Source organism: Haliaeetus leucocephalus, unplaced genomic scaffold (assembly GCF_000737465.1).
Source record: "Haliaeetus leucocephalus isolate CR32 unplaced genomic scaffold, Haliaeetus_leucocephalus-4.0 Scaffold0, whole genome shotgun sequence".
Classification (NCBI taxonomy): domain Eukaryota; kingdom Metazoa; phylum Chordata; class Aves; order Accipitriformes; family Accipitridae; genus Haliaeetus; species Haliaeetus leucocephalus.
The window spans coordinates 8065900-8078570 of NW_010972436.1; the positions used below are offsets into that span (position 1 = coordinate 8065900).

The 12671-nt window shown below is 36.5% G+C and overlaps 1 protein-coding gene across 1 annotated transcript in view; it reads left to right on the forward strand.

The window, feature by feature from the left end:
• LOC104838475 (macrophage mannose receptor 1-like) overlaps positions 1–10931 on the forward strand; it is a 33371-nt gene extending 22440 nt beyond the window's left edge. The window contains exons 21-30 of the mRNA XM_010578268.1: positions 245–350; positions 1164–1360; positions 2999–3101; positions 3775–4007; positions 5199–5364; positions 6937–7089; positions 8596–8712; positions 8986–9153; positions 10341–10376; positions 10732–10931. Of these exons, the coding sequence (XP_010576570.1) occupies positions 245–350; positions 1164–1360; positions 2999–3101; positions 3775–4007; positions 5199–5364; positions 6937–7089; positions 8596–8712; positions 8986–9153; positions 10341–10376; positions 10732–10931 (1479 nt within the window). The remainder of the gene's footprint in view (positions 1–244; positions 351–1163; positions 1361–2998; positions 3102–3774; positions 4008–5198; positions 5365–6936; positions 7090–8595; positions 8713–8985; positions 9154–10340; positions 10377–10731) is intronic.
• Positions 10932–12671: the final 1740 nt, after the last annotated feature.

The window sequence follows — 12671 nt, forward strand, 5'->3', positions numbered from 1 at the left end:
AGGCTGTGGTTTATAAATGGTTGTTTGAGTTTTGTTGTGACTTTCTCAAACCCTCACAGAAAGACACAGAGTAAATTTAAGATTTGTGAATGGTTTCGACTTGGTTCCAGAGCTGAGTTCCTATTAACTTTGGAAAATCATTTTGTGGATCCGAATTAGGCTAATTTCTACTTAAACTGGTGTAATTCCAACCTAAATTCCTTTTGCTGTCACCCACTAACAGTCTATACTCATTTTTCCCTAGTGTTACAAATTTTTTGGCTCTTCCTATGAATACTGGCATACTGCAAGAAGAAATTGTATGAGCCTTGGAGGAAACCTGGCGAGCATACATAATGAACAAGTACAAGGTATAGTGCAACAGCCCTTTAGGTAACAGATGGCATTTGCTCTGTATACAGTGGTCATTTCCCGCAAAGAACATGGCAAAAAGAGACAGTATGTAAATGTATGTATTTTACAATATGTATACTGAACATGGATTATATGGCCATGGCATGAAACATTTTTGGAAGAACTGGAACCATCTGTCTAGGGCATGCCAGTGATGCTAAGGGTTGCTTCCTCCTGTTCTATGCAAACTGCTTTACATTATTTATAGGGTATGAATTAACATAGAATAACAAATCCAGACGTGGTATTTATAGTTTTAGACACAGAGAAAGAAAAGGAATCCATGGTCTGTTTCTGCCAGAAACAGAAAGGGATATATTACTATACCTCTCTGAAATGACTGCCTAAATTCTGCAACTTAATTCATCAGCAGAATGTCAGAGGAAGACACTTTTTCACCTTGCCTATGTTCCTGGGCTTCCATTTGCAGCTGTATACAGCTACACACTTCCATCAGTCAATCAGCTCATCCTGAGTGTTGAAATAAGTGAACTTATTAGATAACATGGTGGTCAGGCAGGTTTTTTGTATCTGTCCTCTTTCCAATCTTGCTTCATAGTTCCAAATACTTTCACTCTTTGAGACTTTGCACAGGCAAAGGCTTGGCATAACCTCAAAATAATAAACTTGGGTAAATTTCTGATCAAATGCTAATTAAAATGTATTTACAAGACATTAACAAACAAAATAGTTAAGGATTTGTTTATGAGCTGATGTCTTGACTGATGACATGACATGTTCATCTTCTTTTCTGTTGGCTTTTTTTCCAGCTTTTCTCACTTACCATTTGAAGGATGTTTCCAATGATCCCTGGATTGGCTTGAATGATATACTCAGTGAACTCAACTTTGTTTGGACTGATGGAAGTGCTGTCTCCTATACAAACTGGGCTCCGGATTCCCCAAAACTTGTAGAACCCGTTTTGTATCCCAGTCTACATCCAGAAGACGGCCACAACCTGCAACAGGTAAATACCACTTAGTGTCTACCATCAAGTCAAATCTGAGGAGCAGTATCACTTCAAGTAAACAGCTCACTTTGCTATAGACGTTGCCTCAGCCTTCTCCCCAAGTTGTTCATCTATCTTTACACTGGGATTGGTGATTAAATGTTTCAATGATTGAGTATTCTAGCTATCTCAGAGCACAAAATGGCATTGCTGCAATTTGGCAAAATTGCAGCAATGGGCAGATTGAATAAAGATTGCTTAGATTGAATAAAGTTTTCTTTTTCATAGTAATTTGCTGCTCATTTTGCAGAGAATATAAATGCAACATTAGAATTTTAGAAGTCAACACATGTTGGCAATGTTTTCACGTTTGACAAGTTAACTCATGCTTGAAAAGGAAGGAGAGGATGCAAGAGGAAAGAATTCAATTTTTTTCTACTTCTTCCCTATTTAAAATTATAATTGAATTGCTAAGTGCCAATAGATTTCAACTACTTTCTAAACCAGTCAAACTCTCTCCACTGCTAGCACTGAAATTAAACCTCAGAATGCTGTAAATAAAATAGCGTTCTACATATTCAGACCAATACAGACTGATTTGCACACCTACATTGCCTTTCTTCCATTTATTTCCATATCTTGCTTTCAGAACTTGCCCTTCACACTATGTCATTCCACTCACTGTCCATCCTCCCTTCATTTTGGTATCCACACCTCTAGAGAACCCAGAAATCACACTTTTAGACAACCAGCTTAATCTGCACCTGAGCCAATTCATTCTGCTCTTGCCTATCCAGCCATTGGCTAAGGCATGCAGGAAGACACATAAGATACAGCACAATACACAGCTCTACTTTACTGCAGCTCTAATAACGCTCCTGGGAAATACCAAAAGTGGGGAAAAAAAATAATATGCAAAGGTGCCTTCTACTTTTCTCCTTCACCTTCAAGATACCAACAGCTATCTTCTTCAGAGGATCCTTTTGAAAGGAGTGAAATAACATCAAAAAGTTACTCAAGCTTAAGAAACTAGAGTCAAGAGCCACTAAAACAGGTGTTCCCAAAATTTCTGCATGGCAGCTTAGGAGGCTGTTGCAGATTGTAATAAACTTGAAGTTCCAGCTTCTTAGGCACTCAGTACCTGATCTAGTGTACCTGAAAGAGAAATTCTAAGAACTAGAGCTGATGATAACTCTGTCAAGGATCATCATTTAGATGATTCTGTCAAGGACAACCACTATTTAAGTTGGCTTTGCAAGGCAAATACAAAGCATGACCTCCATTTATTTTTATTTCATTCTTATTCAAAAAACTTGCTGATAGTCACTCATTAGTCAAGACAGAAGGTGTGACAGAAAGCTCTTGAAAATAATAGTGCCTCTCAAGTATGTGTCCTCAAAAATAACCAAATGAACAAGCAGGCTGAGCCAAAGATTACAAAGGTTTACAAGACAGTATCAAGGTGGAGCTGGCCACCACAGAGGAGGCCAGAAAGGACAGAAAAAGATAAAAGGAAGGTGTTTCTAGAGTTGTAATACAAACTCTACAATATCAGAATTCAAAGAAAAAAGGAGTGAAACTACCCAGAGGGTTATAGTACTTTGTTTTATAACTTCTAATATCAATGTGCTCATATTCTTGTCTTTACTCCAACAGTTTGATTGTGTTTCTCTGAAGAGAGGTCATGCTGATGACACAGGAAAATGGAACAATGAGGAGTGTTTTAAGTCCAGAGGGTATATATGCCAGAAGACTAGTGGTGAGTTCTGTATTGGTAATCTTGAAATTTGTAACACAAGGATTAAAATTACTTTTCTTGTTTAACATGCTTTAGATTAGTTATCTTTTTTTTTTTTTTTAGGTAAAAGATCAGTAAAACCTACGGGGCCCATCTTGCATCTCAGTGTTACTTAGCAATGTTTTGGAGAAAGGAACGATAAATAAAATATCAGAATTTAGGAAAGCAAAATTACTTTATTTTAAAAAGTGTATAAATAGCTAAAACCCACAAACATTTTCATTACATAAGTTCATAATGATCTATAGACGATCATAACTGTTAAGTTTTACATGTATGCAAATAAACCTGACTGATAGTGACAAAACTGCTAAGCTGCAAAGAGTATTTTGAAAACATGCAGGGTAGGTGTGTTATTTTTGACTGCATGAATTTACCTCTGCAATATAAGATACTGTGAATTTACTGATTCAAAATTCTCAGAGACTGAAAATGTATTTCTTTCATCCAGAAAGTTCACTGTTGTTTTGAAGTTATCTGTTACTTATAAACAACTAATGAGAAGGTGTTCAATTCCATTCACAATTTTCTACTAGGTTTGTAAATAATGAAGATGTTGTTCAGTCACTCAAGTCAATATGTGGCCTCCAGATTTAACTGTTCTTGGGGTGGTTTTTTTTCCATATTCCAACAGATCCTGAACTCTTTAACTCATCAGCAACAGTGCTGGACTTCGCTTTGTACCATTCTGGTGGCATTAGCTATTCTGTCACCCCTTCCAAAATGAATTGGGAAGAAGCACAGAAAAACTGCAATAACAATGCCTCAGAACTTGCCAGCATTTTAGACCCATATAGCCAGGCACTGTTGTTCTTACTTGCACAGGAATATGGAGAGCCTCTGTGGATTGGTCTTAACAGCAACGCGGTAAGAAAATATATGTAACATACAGGTAGTCAAGCTCATGCTGGACCTGATCTTTATGCTCTCATCTTGTAATCTATAGGAATTTCTGCCCATGTAGTGCTGAAAACAGCACGTTACATCAGTACAGTAGCCATTTACAGTGGAGTTCTTTGAATAAGACTCAGACAGTGGAGGTTTAATGAACCAAGAACTCTTACATGCATTAGCACAAGGAAATGCTCCTGCAAACCAGTATATAACAATGCTATGTGTTGTTTGGAGTCATTTAAAGGGTCTCGAATACAAATTGTAAAATCTCCCACATTTTGAGTTTCTTTTAATCTAAAAGGTATTCCAGGAAACACATGCATCCTGCCCTCCTGCCATGTTTTATGTACCTCAGTGACCAGTAACATGATATCTCAGGTCGCACATTTGAGACTTGTGAAGGAATGGTTTTCACATGTGTTTTTATGCTCACACATTCTATTAGAGAAGTCTTATTTATGGTAGCAGTAGCAAAATACAGTTGTGGACAAAAACAGGGGTAAAAATTAGTTAAAGGAATCTGAAGGCTGTATGATGCGGTACATATTGACCGATGGATATATTTTTTCATTTGAAAATGTAATTGGTGTAATTGCTCCCATTAAGAAATTAGAATACTATGGAAAAAAAATCCATTCTGTTTGTGAGATGTCTACATCAGTTGCATGACAGGGGAGGGCAAACATTTGGATGGTAGGTGTGTTTTGACATGCTACACTCTTCCCCATGAATCACAGTCACGATAACTACAATAAAAGCGATGGCGATCAGTGCTGCTTATTAAGAACACTCCCACCCACACTCCCATTTTCCATGCAGACCTTTGGGTGGTCATAACAACATGATGGTTTATCTGACTCCCAGTTTTATGCCTTCTCTCATGCCCCCTTTCTTTTTTCCCCTCCATTTCCAATTGCTTGAAAAATGTTCTGAATTAATGTTAGACACTATTTGGAGGGCAGAAAAAAAAAGTAATTCTGCATTCCCGTTTGTGGATAACAGACACTGTACGTTCTGTTTCAGTTAGCATTTACAAGCACAAAAAGGGGGCATTAGTAAGCATATGATTCCATACTGGTTACATGAGAGTCCTCTTGAGGATCCTGTGCAGTAGCTATCTCACTCTCAGCAACCTTGAAATTATCGTATAGATTTTGCTTCCAGACCAATGGCAAGTATCAATGGATTGACAGATGGAGATTAGCTTACAGCAAGTGGTCCAGCGGGGAACCAAAACAGACATTAGCATGTGTCTACCTAGATACTGATGGCACCTGGAAGACAGCTTCTTGCACGGAAAACCTCTTTTCTGTCTGTAAAAAATCAGATGGTAAGCAATTGGATATAAGTGGTTTAACTATAGGGTGTGTAGATTTATCAACTGTGCTAAATAAAACAAGCCACTGGAAAAATACTTCTTTCATACACTAGTATACAGGAAGACAGGAGTAGCTAACTAACTAGATGTAAATATTGTCATGAATTCTTCCCAGAAGTAAATCAATTCGTAACGATAATTACGAAAGGCCTAAGAAACAAAAAGGACTGAATACTCATTAATATCTTAACTATTCATTCTAATAGGAAAAGTAATCTACTTGCAATGAGATCTGTTTTGATTAGGCATCAGATGAAATTCCACATCCAGTTTGAGGCACCAAAGTTTGAAAAAGCTCTCAGTCAACTAGCGTTTTCAGATGACTGGGAAACAAGAACTAAAAGGAAAGATTATAATTGGAGTTGGACAAAAGACTAAGAAACAAAAGACTCAGAGAAACCAGATTATCAATTTTAAATATTCAAAGCCCTAAGGAATGGAATTAAATTATTCCCTATGTCTTATATGAGTTGGAAAGGAGTAACAGACTTAAATACGGCAAGGAAAACCTTCTAATTTTATTGGTACAGAAGCCTTTAATAAATACTTTGGACAGGTCAGGGAATCTCCATCACTACAGGTTATTAAGAACAGACAGGACAAACATCTGTTAGAAATGATATAATTAAATAACAACTTCATGTCACCTGTGAGCACAAAGATGAAGTAAATAACCCCTTGATGAGCCTTCCAAGCACAAACTTCTACAATTTCTATGGAAATAAGTATAAATATGATTTCACAATTTATCTATATTCTTGTTTTTGTCAACATTATGGAAGCTCTTGAATCATTAGAAAATTTAAAACTGCATGTCAAATTACATGCTAAGATGCTGTAATTTGACAAAAATCCTCAGATTTGATATATAATGTCTGTTTCCACTTTAATATTCTAGAAATCTGATTTGAGAGCTGAATGTTCCTTAATAGGGAAAGAAATAGACTGTAGAAGACTCATAGGAAGAAAACGTAATTTGGCAGAACATTTAATTTTTGTTCCATCTGTATTTATCTTCTCATCCAAAATCTTCCTATTATATCAATCACTATGGAATTTATTCAGGATGCAGTTTAACAAAAAATCCTGCAACCCATGTTTAGTTATACCAACACTTTCATTCACAATCACAGTATCTGCTATAAGGTTTTGATCCTGTCAAAAAATGAGACTGAAGTGTCAGAAGACATTTTAAAAATAGCAGTTTTAACTAATTAGGCAGATATTTATGCCAGAAAACCAGCTGGATATTTTACTGACTAGAGTAATTACAAAAATCATCATTAGACAGAATCTATACTTCTTATAGGTTAGTGTATCTTCCTATCACCTTGATAAATAAATATGAAGCAAAATATGCTCTTAAACACAAAATCAAAGCCATATTCAAGCTCTTTTTAGAACATGCTTCCTTTCTTCTATGATGACAAACCTAATATAGTCTGTTTAGTTTTGTCTTACTAGTATAATGGGAAAACAAATTTTATAAAATAACTGGATTCCAACTACCTGATCTCTTACCAGTAAAGGCCCCTACTGAGCCCCCGCAACTTCCTGGAAAATGCCCTGAAACAAGAGGACACAAATCTTGGATACCTTTCCATCGTCACTGCTATTACTTTGAGGCCTCCAGGAAAAGAAGCTGGTCTCAAGCTCATCAGGAATGTGCCCGACTAGGTGAGTGTTTTGTTTTAGAAAGATTGAAGATGTAATTAAACACATAAAGTAATGGATGATACCACGAAGCAAATCTTAAATTACTTTAAAACTTCAAACTTAATGCTTTTTAGCTTGCTTTTCTGAGCATGCTTTTTCATAATAAAACTAAACTTTGTCAGAGAGGCAGCTGATATCTCAAACAGCAGGTGAAATACGAATATCCCAAAAATATGAAATTCCTACTAGTTTTATGGAAATCAGTAATTGGGTACGGAGATAAACACTTTTAGAGTCCCACTAAGGCACAAACTCCAGGGTCAGCTTTCCCTTCCCCAAACAAGAGGGCATCCACACACAGCGTAAACTGGGAGACAGAAACTCATGGGGAAGTTGTCTTTGTTAGTTCCAGGGCACAGTTTATTAACTGGATCTCACTGGCTGGACAACAAAAGAGATGGAGGAATCATTTAGCTTTCATGAACCAGTAAAACACACCCAGCCATGCAGCTCCTGCTCCGCAACAGCCTCCACTGCTGTCTACGAGCTGGAAAGAAGAGCTGTATATGGATCAGGGGAGAGGAAAACACACTTTGCTCCACATTTCTGATTTCTCCTGACTGTTCACTGAGAATTGCTGTGATGGAGCATACACTTCAGTGTGAGTAAGAATAGGAAACACCCTATACATTAGCACTGTATGTCTGAGTGATAGTCTTGTAAGATTAAGAGAGAATACAAGGATTTCTAGCAGCACTTCCTCATATGTATGAAAACACTGACCTATGACTGAGTAAACAGAAGAAGTAGCTTTGCAAAGGCATTTTACTTTACAGCTGTGTGACAACAGAACTCCTGAAATGGTTCTGTAATAGGATACACCACATAATTACTAGAAAATGTAAACTTTACACTAATAAGCAGAATGAAAGGACGCTGGCCCATGTTCTGAATTGTTAGATGTTACATGTTACCCACTGGCCAGGCCAGGAAGGTGATCATTTCCTGATGACCCCAATGCAGCTTTGTGTATTTGTAATGCCAGGGCATATGACAATTATAAATCAACTTCTGGACATCTTCTGGAGCACAACCTCTAGCTGCTTACACATCCTATCTAGCCTTGCAGCACATTGCATCAGGCACTGCCAAATATCCTGCCCAGCCACTGGTGGGTGACAGAGCTGTAGTGGCAACATGCATGGTGCTGACTACATCACATGTACCACTTTCAGCCTACTTGCATCACATTCTGGGGTGTGGTTGGACCTGTCCAAAAAGTATTGCAGGAGAGCAATTTTTCTTCTATAAAATACCAAAGGCTAAACAAAAATCTATGTCTTCATGCTGATTTGTGTCCATACAGCTCACAGTCATGCTCAAAATACAATATAGTGATATAATAACCATAATGAGACTAGTGAATATTATGTGCAAGAATCAGTGTCTTTTATATCTTTTTGCATATCTTTTATGTGTTTATTGACTTAAGCTGTAAGAAAATGAGACATTGTGATACTTTTGCAGCTGCTAATTTGGCATCAGTAGGAGACTATACTGAAGCAAACTTTCTGTCAGACACCATTAAGATACTCCATGGAAAATCACCGAACTTTTGGATAGGGCTAAAGAAAAATGACAGAGGTAATATCTTCATTATTTAATCATACATTATCATATCATATAAAATTATGTTCTATTAAAAAGAAAGCAACTTTGTATACTTGAAAGTACACATATATAAAAAATATACAGAGTTTATTTCAAAGCATGCTTACATATGCTTAGAAATGTAACTGAAACATTCAACTACCTATTCGTGTTATAAATTTTTGTTTTCCCCAACACAACTTATTCTATCTGTCTAAACTCCTGTATTTTATACATATATATTTATATGCTCATTTTAAATATTAGGACAATGGGTATGGACAGACAAATCTGCAATGGATTTTGTCAACTGGCAAATGGGAGAACCTTCAAACAAAAGGCATAAAGAGTGTGGAGAAGTATATGCTTCGTCTGGCTACTGGAACACCAATGTCTGTTCTTTCAAAAAAGGATATATCTGTAAAAAACCAAAAAGTAAGTAATATTTCTAATGCATTAAGGTTAATAATGCCTGATAATGTATGTTTGTTGTATAACATGAAAATGTAAAACATTGTAAGTTTGTGTGTGTGCAAAACCAATAGACCCTAATAGCAGGATATGGACGCCTAAATACTGAGGAGCCCCACATGGCTTCTGACTGCCTCCTCAGAAGGCTGCATCTCCTGTAAGTCCTGTAAAATTACCATCAGCCCCATGCAGCCATCATGAATACTTCAGACCCCTATGTTTAGGCAAAAGAATAGTTAAAGACCACTCATTTTTAATAAAAAGCCAGTTTTCAGTGGAATTTTCCCTCAAATATCATATAATCTAAGCTCTAAAGCAAAGTTTTGTTTAATTTCAGCTGAATATATTCTTAAAAAAACCCAACTTGTTCTGATGAGTGCAATGAAAGCTCTGTCTTGTAGAAATGCTGGAATTGGTGATTCCTTTCATTACTGTCCTCTGAGGTGATGGATTAGAGGAACATGATAACATACATTCTTATGGCACTCTTATCTACAGTATGATAGAATGACATTTAATAAAATGCTGGTACTATTCTGATAGCAAAATTATCATCTGCAAGAAAATGCATGAGTCAACTACCAACTGAGATTAAATGAAAGCGGTCCAGAACATGAACATTTTGTTTGGTTAAATTTCATATCTCTGTTCACCTTTCCCTTACCTGCTAAGTTTAGGAAGTGCAATTACCATAGGAACCACATCCACACAGAATGGCTGTCTCTGACAGAAGGGGCTAAACTCACAGAAGATCCTTTTCAGCTCAAGTAAAATGCTCATGATACATCTCTAACACTCAAGACCTCCATTCTACTGTTTCAGAAAACACCTTAAAATGATTAAGGATCTTGTGGTCAGTTTCTCAGAAACAAACATATTTGAAAACACTTTTAGAAATAACAGAAATCTGACTCTAATTTCATGTCTTGCTGGGTATCTCAACTGAGGAGGTCAGATGCTCTTGGAATGAAAGAGCCAGTCATCCTACTAGTGGTTTACACATGCTTAGGTCCATCTCTCTGGGAGAGCAATTGTCACCAGCAAGTGGATTTAGAGGGAATTGTCAGGAGCATCTGGCCTTAGGAAGTTTAAAATGCCTCAGGGGTTTTTTTTAAGCATTCAGAATAAACATTTTGTTTTCCTTCCAAAAGCTCCTGAAAACACAGAGATGTCAACAGATAATACAGGTAAGCATACTTCCTTTTAAGCAGAATTATAAGCACGTGCTCAAATACAAGAATATAATTACATAGTTTCTAGGTATTAATTTTGAGAGTATTTAATAATAAAAAGTCCATAAACTTCATCTGTATCTAGATATAGGAAATAGAGGTTATTCTGAAGTAAACTGGCTTTTGATCAGATCCAATTATATTTTGTTTGGTTTTGTTAGTTAAAAAAACCAAAAAACAACCCCTGTTGAACTGAATATCTACATCCATATTACACTTGTCTGATTTCTGGTTAAAGAAATCCCATTTATCACTAGATTCTGAAATCTCTTAACATCAGAGGTGTTGATTCCATTTCATCCATTTACAGAAGGGAAAATGGAGAAAGTACTTTCTGCCAGCATCATTTGGCTGTTCGTTCTTCTAGCCCTTACTATAGTTGGAGCTGGAAGTATAATTTATTTCTACTTGAGGAGGAAAAGACAAAACCTGCTACATATCTCAACCAGAATGAGTGGACCAGAAGCAATGGTGGATATCCAAGAAAAAGATGCACTTACCGACATGTAGTCTGACAAAATGCCCATATGTTCCAAATAACAAAAACCAGCCTATGAATCAGTGAAATCTTATGCCAGCTTTGAATTTTCCTACCCAGATAATAGTCTCCTCCCTTCACAAATATAAAGTTCATGGATTTATATAAATACACACTCATATATACCCCCTCCAAAATTCCCTCCAAAGTGTTACGGATTTTCTTTCGTCTAGTTTGGGGAGTACACAGATATATTTTTCACATAATTGAGCATGGCTGAAAAGCTGGCTCCAGAGGTGTTACAGGAAAACTCTGATAGATATTTACTATGTGAAATTATTTTATTTAACTCAATGTAGAAATTCTCCTTTATACACAGGGGAAATCATTACTCATATCTTTACATTATTTTTTCCTGCTGTATTACTTCAGTGTTATCTACACTATGATAGGAAACACTGCTCATTTCAGATTTTCAGCTTCACAGTTTATGATACTATCTTTTTATTCATGTAAAACCTGTTACAATACCTGCATCTGTGAATTAAATATTATTTCCTTACCAAAAAATAGATGGAAAGATGGAAAAAAATTGAAGAGACTCCTTTATTCCTACTTCTAGTCTGAATTTCAGGAATAATTATGCCATTTCCTACAGTCTTGCACTTTTCTATTATTCTATAAACATCAACATTTTCCTTCCAAGTTCAAATTAATAATAAAAATACAACAGTAGATGACCTTTCCATTGGGTTTTATTTCAGTACTGATGCTTTCAGTATGCAGAGATGCCCCTTTTTAAATCCAAGCATGTATAATAAGTGGCTATCTTATACTGCATTATATAACTCTCTGGTTTAGAGAAAGCAAATCACTGATGCACTTTTTGAAAATAAATTCTTCCATTTTTTGTTGTAATTTCATTTGATAATGTACTGCCTAGACCCCCTTTCAGCTTTTCTTCAATTGTACACAGTAGCAGCATTTGCCTCAGGGAGCAGTTTTTTATTCTGTGTATTTTAAGACATGCATCATCCCTCCTGAGTTATGAAAACACCTTTCTCCAAGCCATGGGAGGACACCTGGCACTAACAGGCCTCAGTGAAGAAGCATATGGAGAAGCAGAGCTAAAGCAGAGGAGCTTGTACCAAATATCTGTAATGGGAAACAGATTCTTTGGCCCTTCTGTGAGAACTGTAGTCAGAATTTCTTACTTTCTCCCCATGCTTAAGGTCCCTGACTGACAAAAAGATGATGCCATGCTAAAGATCTCTTTAAAAGAGAATATCTGGAATAAGTGGAATAGGTTTCTGCACCAGGACATCTGTGCCTGTGCCTGAGCCACTTGAGATCACACTTGTATTACCTCTAGTATTTACCTTTTTTCTAGATATACAGTAAACAATAAAGGTTCCTAAGTAAAAATGTTATTGATAGCTACGTAGAATGGCAGTACCCCCTTCCTTTAGGAATACTTACTTCAATTGTTTCATCAAGGGCTATCTTAAAACATGTGGCAGCCCTGCTAACATGTTTCCTCCTGAGCTTTCAATTTTTAACCGTATACTCCTTTGCTGGATGGACACACATTATTCTACACCTTTGGGTAAGTTTGTAAAGAAGTTTCACCAATCACAGATATAGAAAGATGTCTAAAGATTGTATGGCTTCTCCCCTTCTGGTATGTCTGTATGACATTACTTAACCAAGAGACCTGGTAAAAAAAAAAACAAAACCAACACCCCCCACCCCACCCAGGTTATTTAAAATAG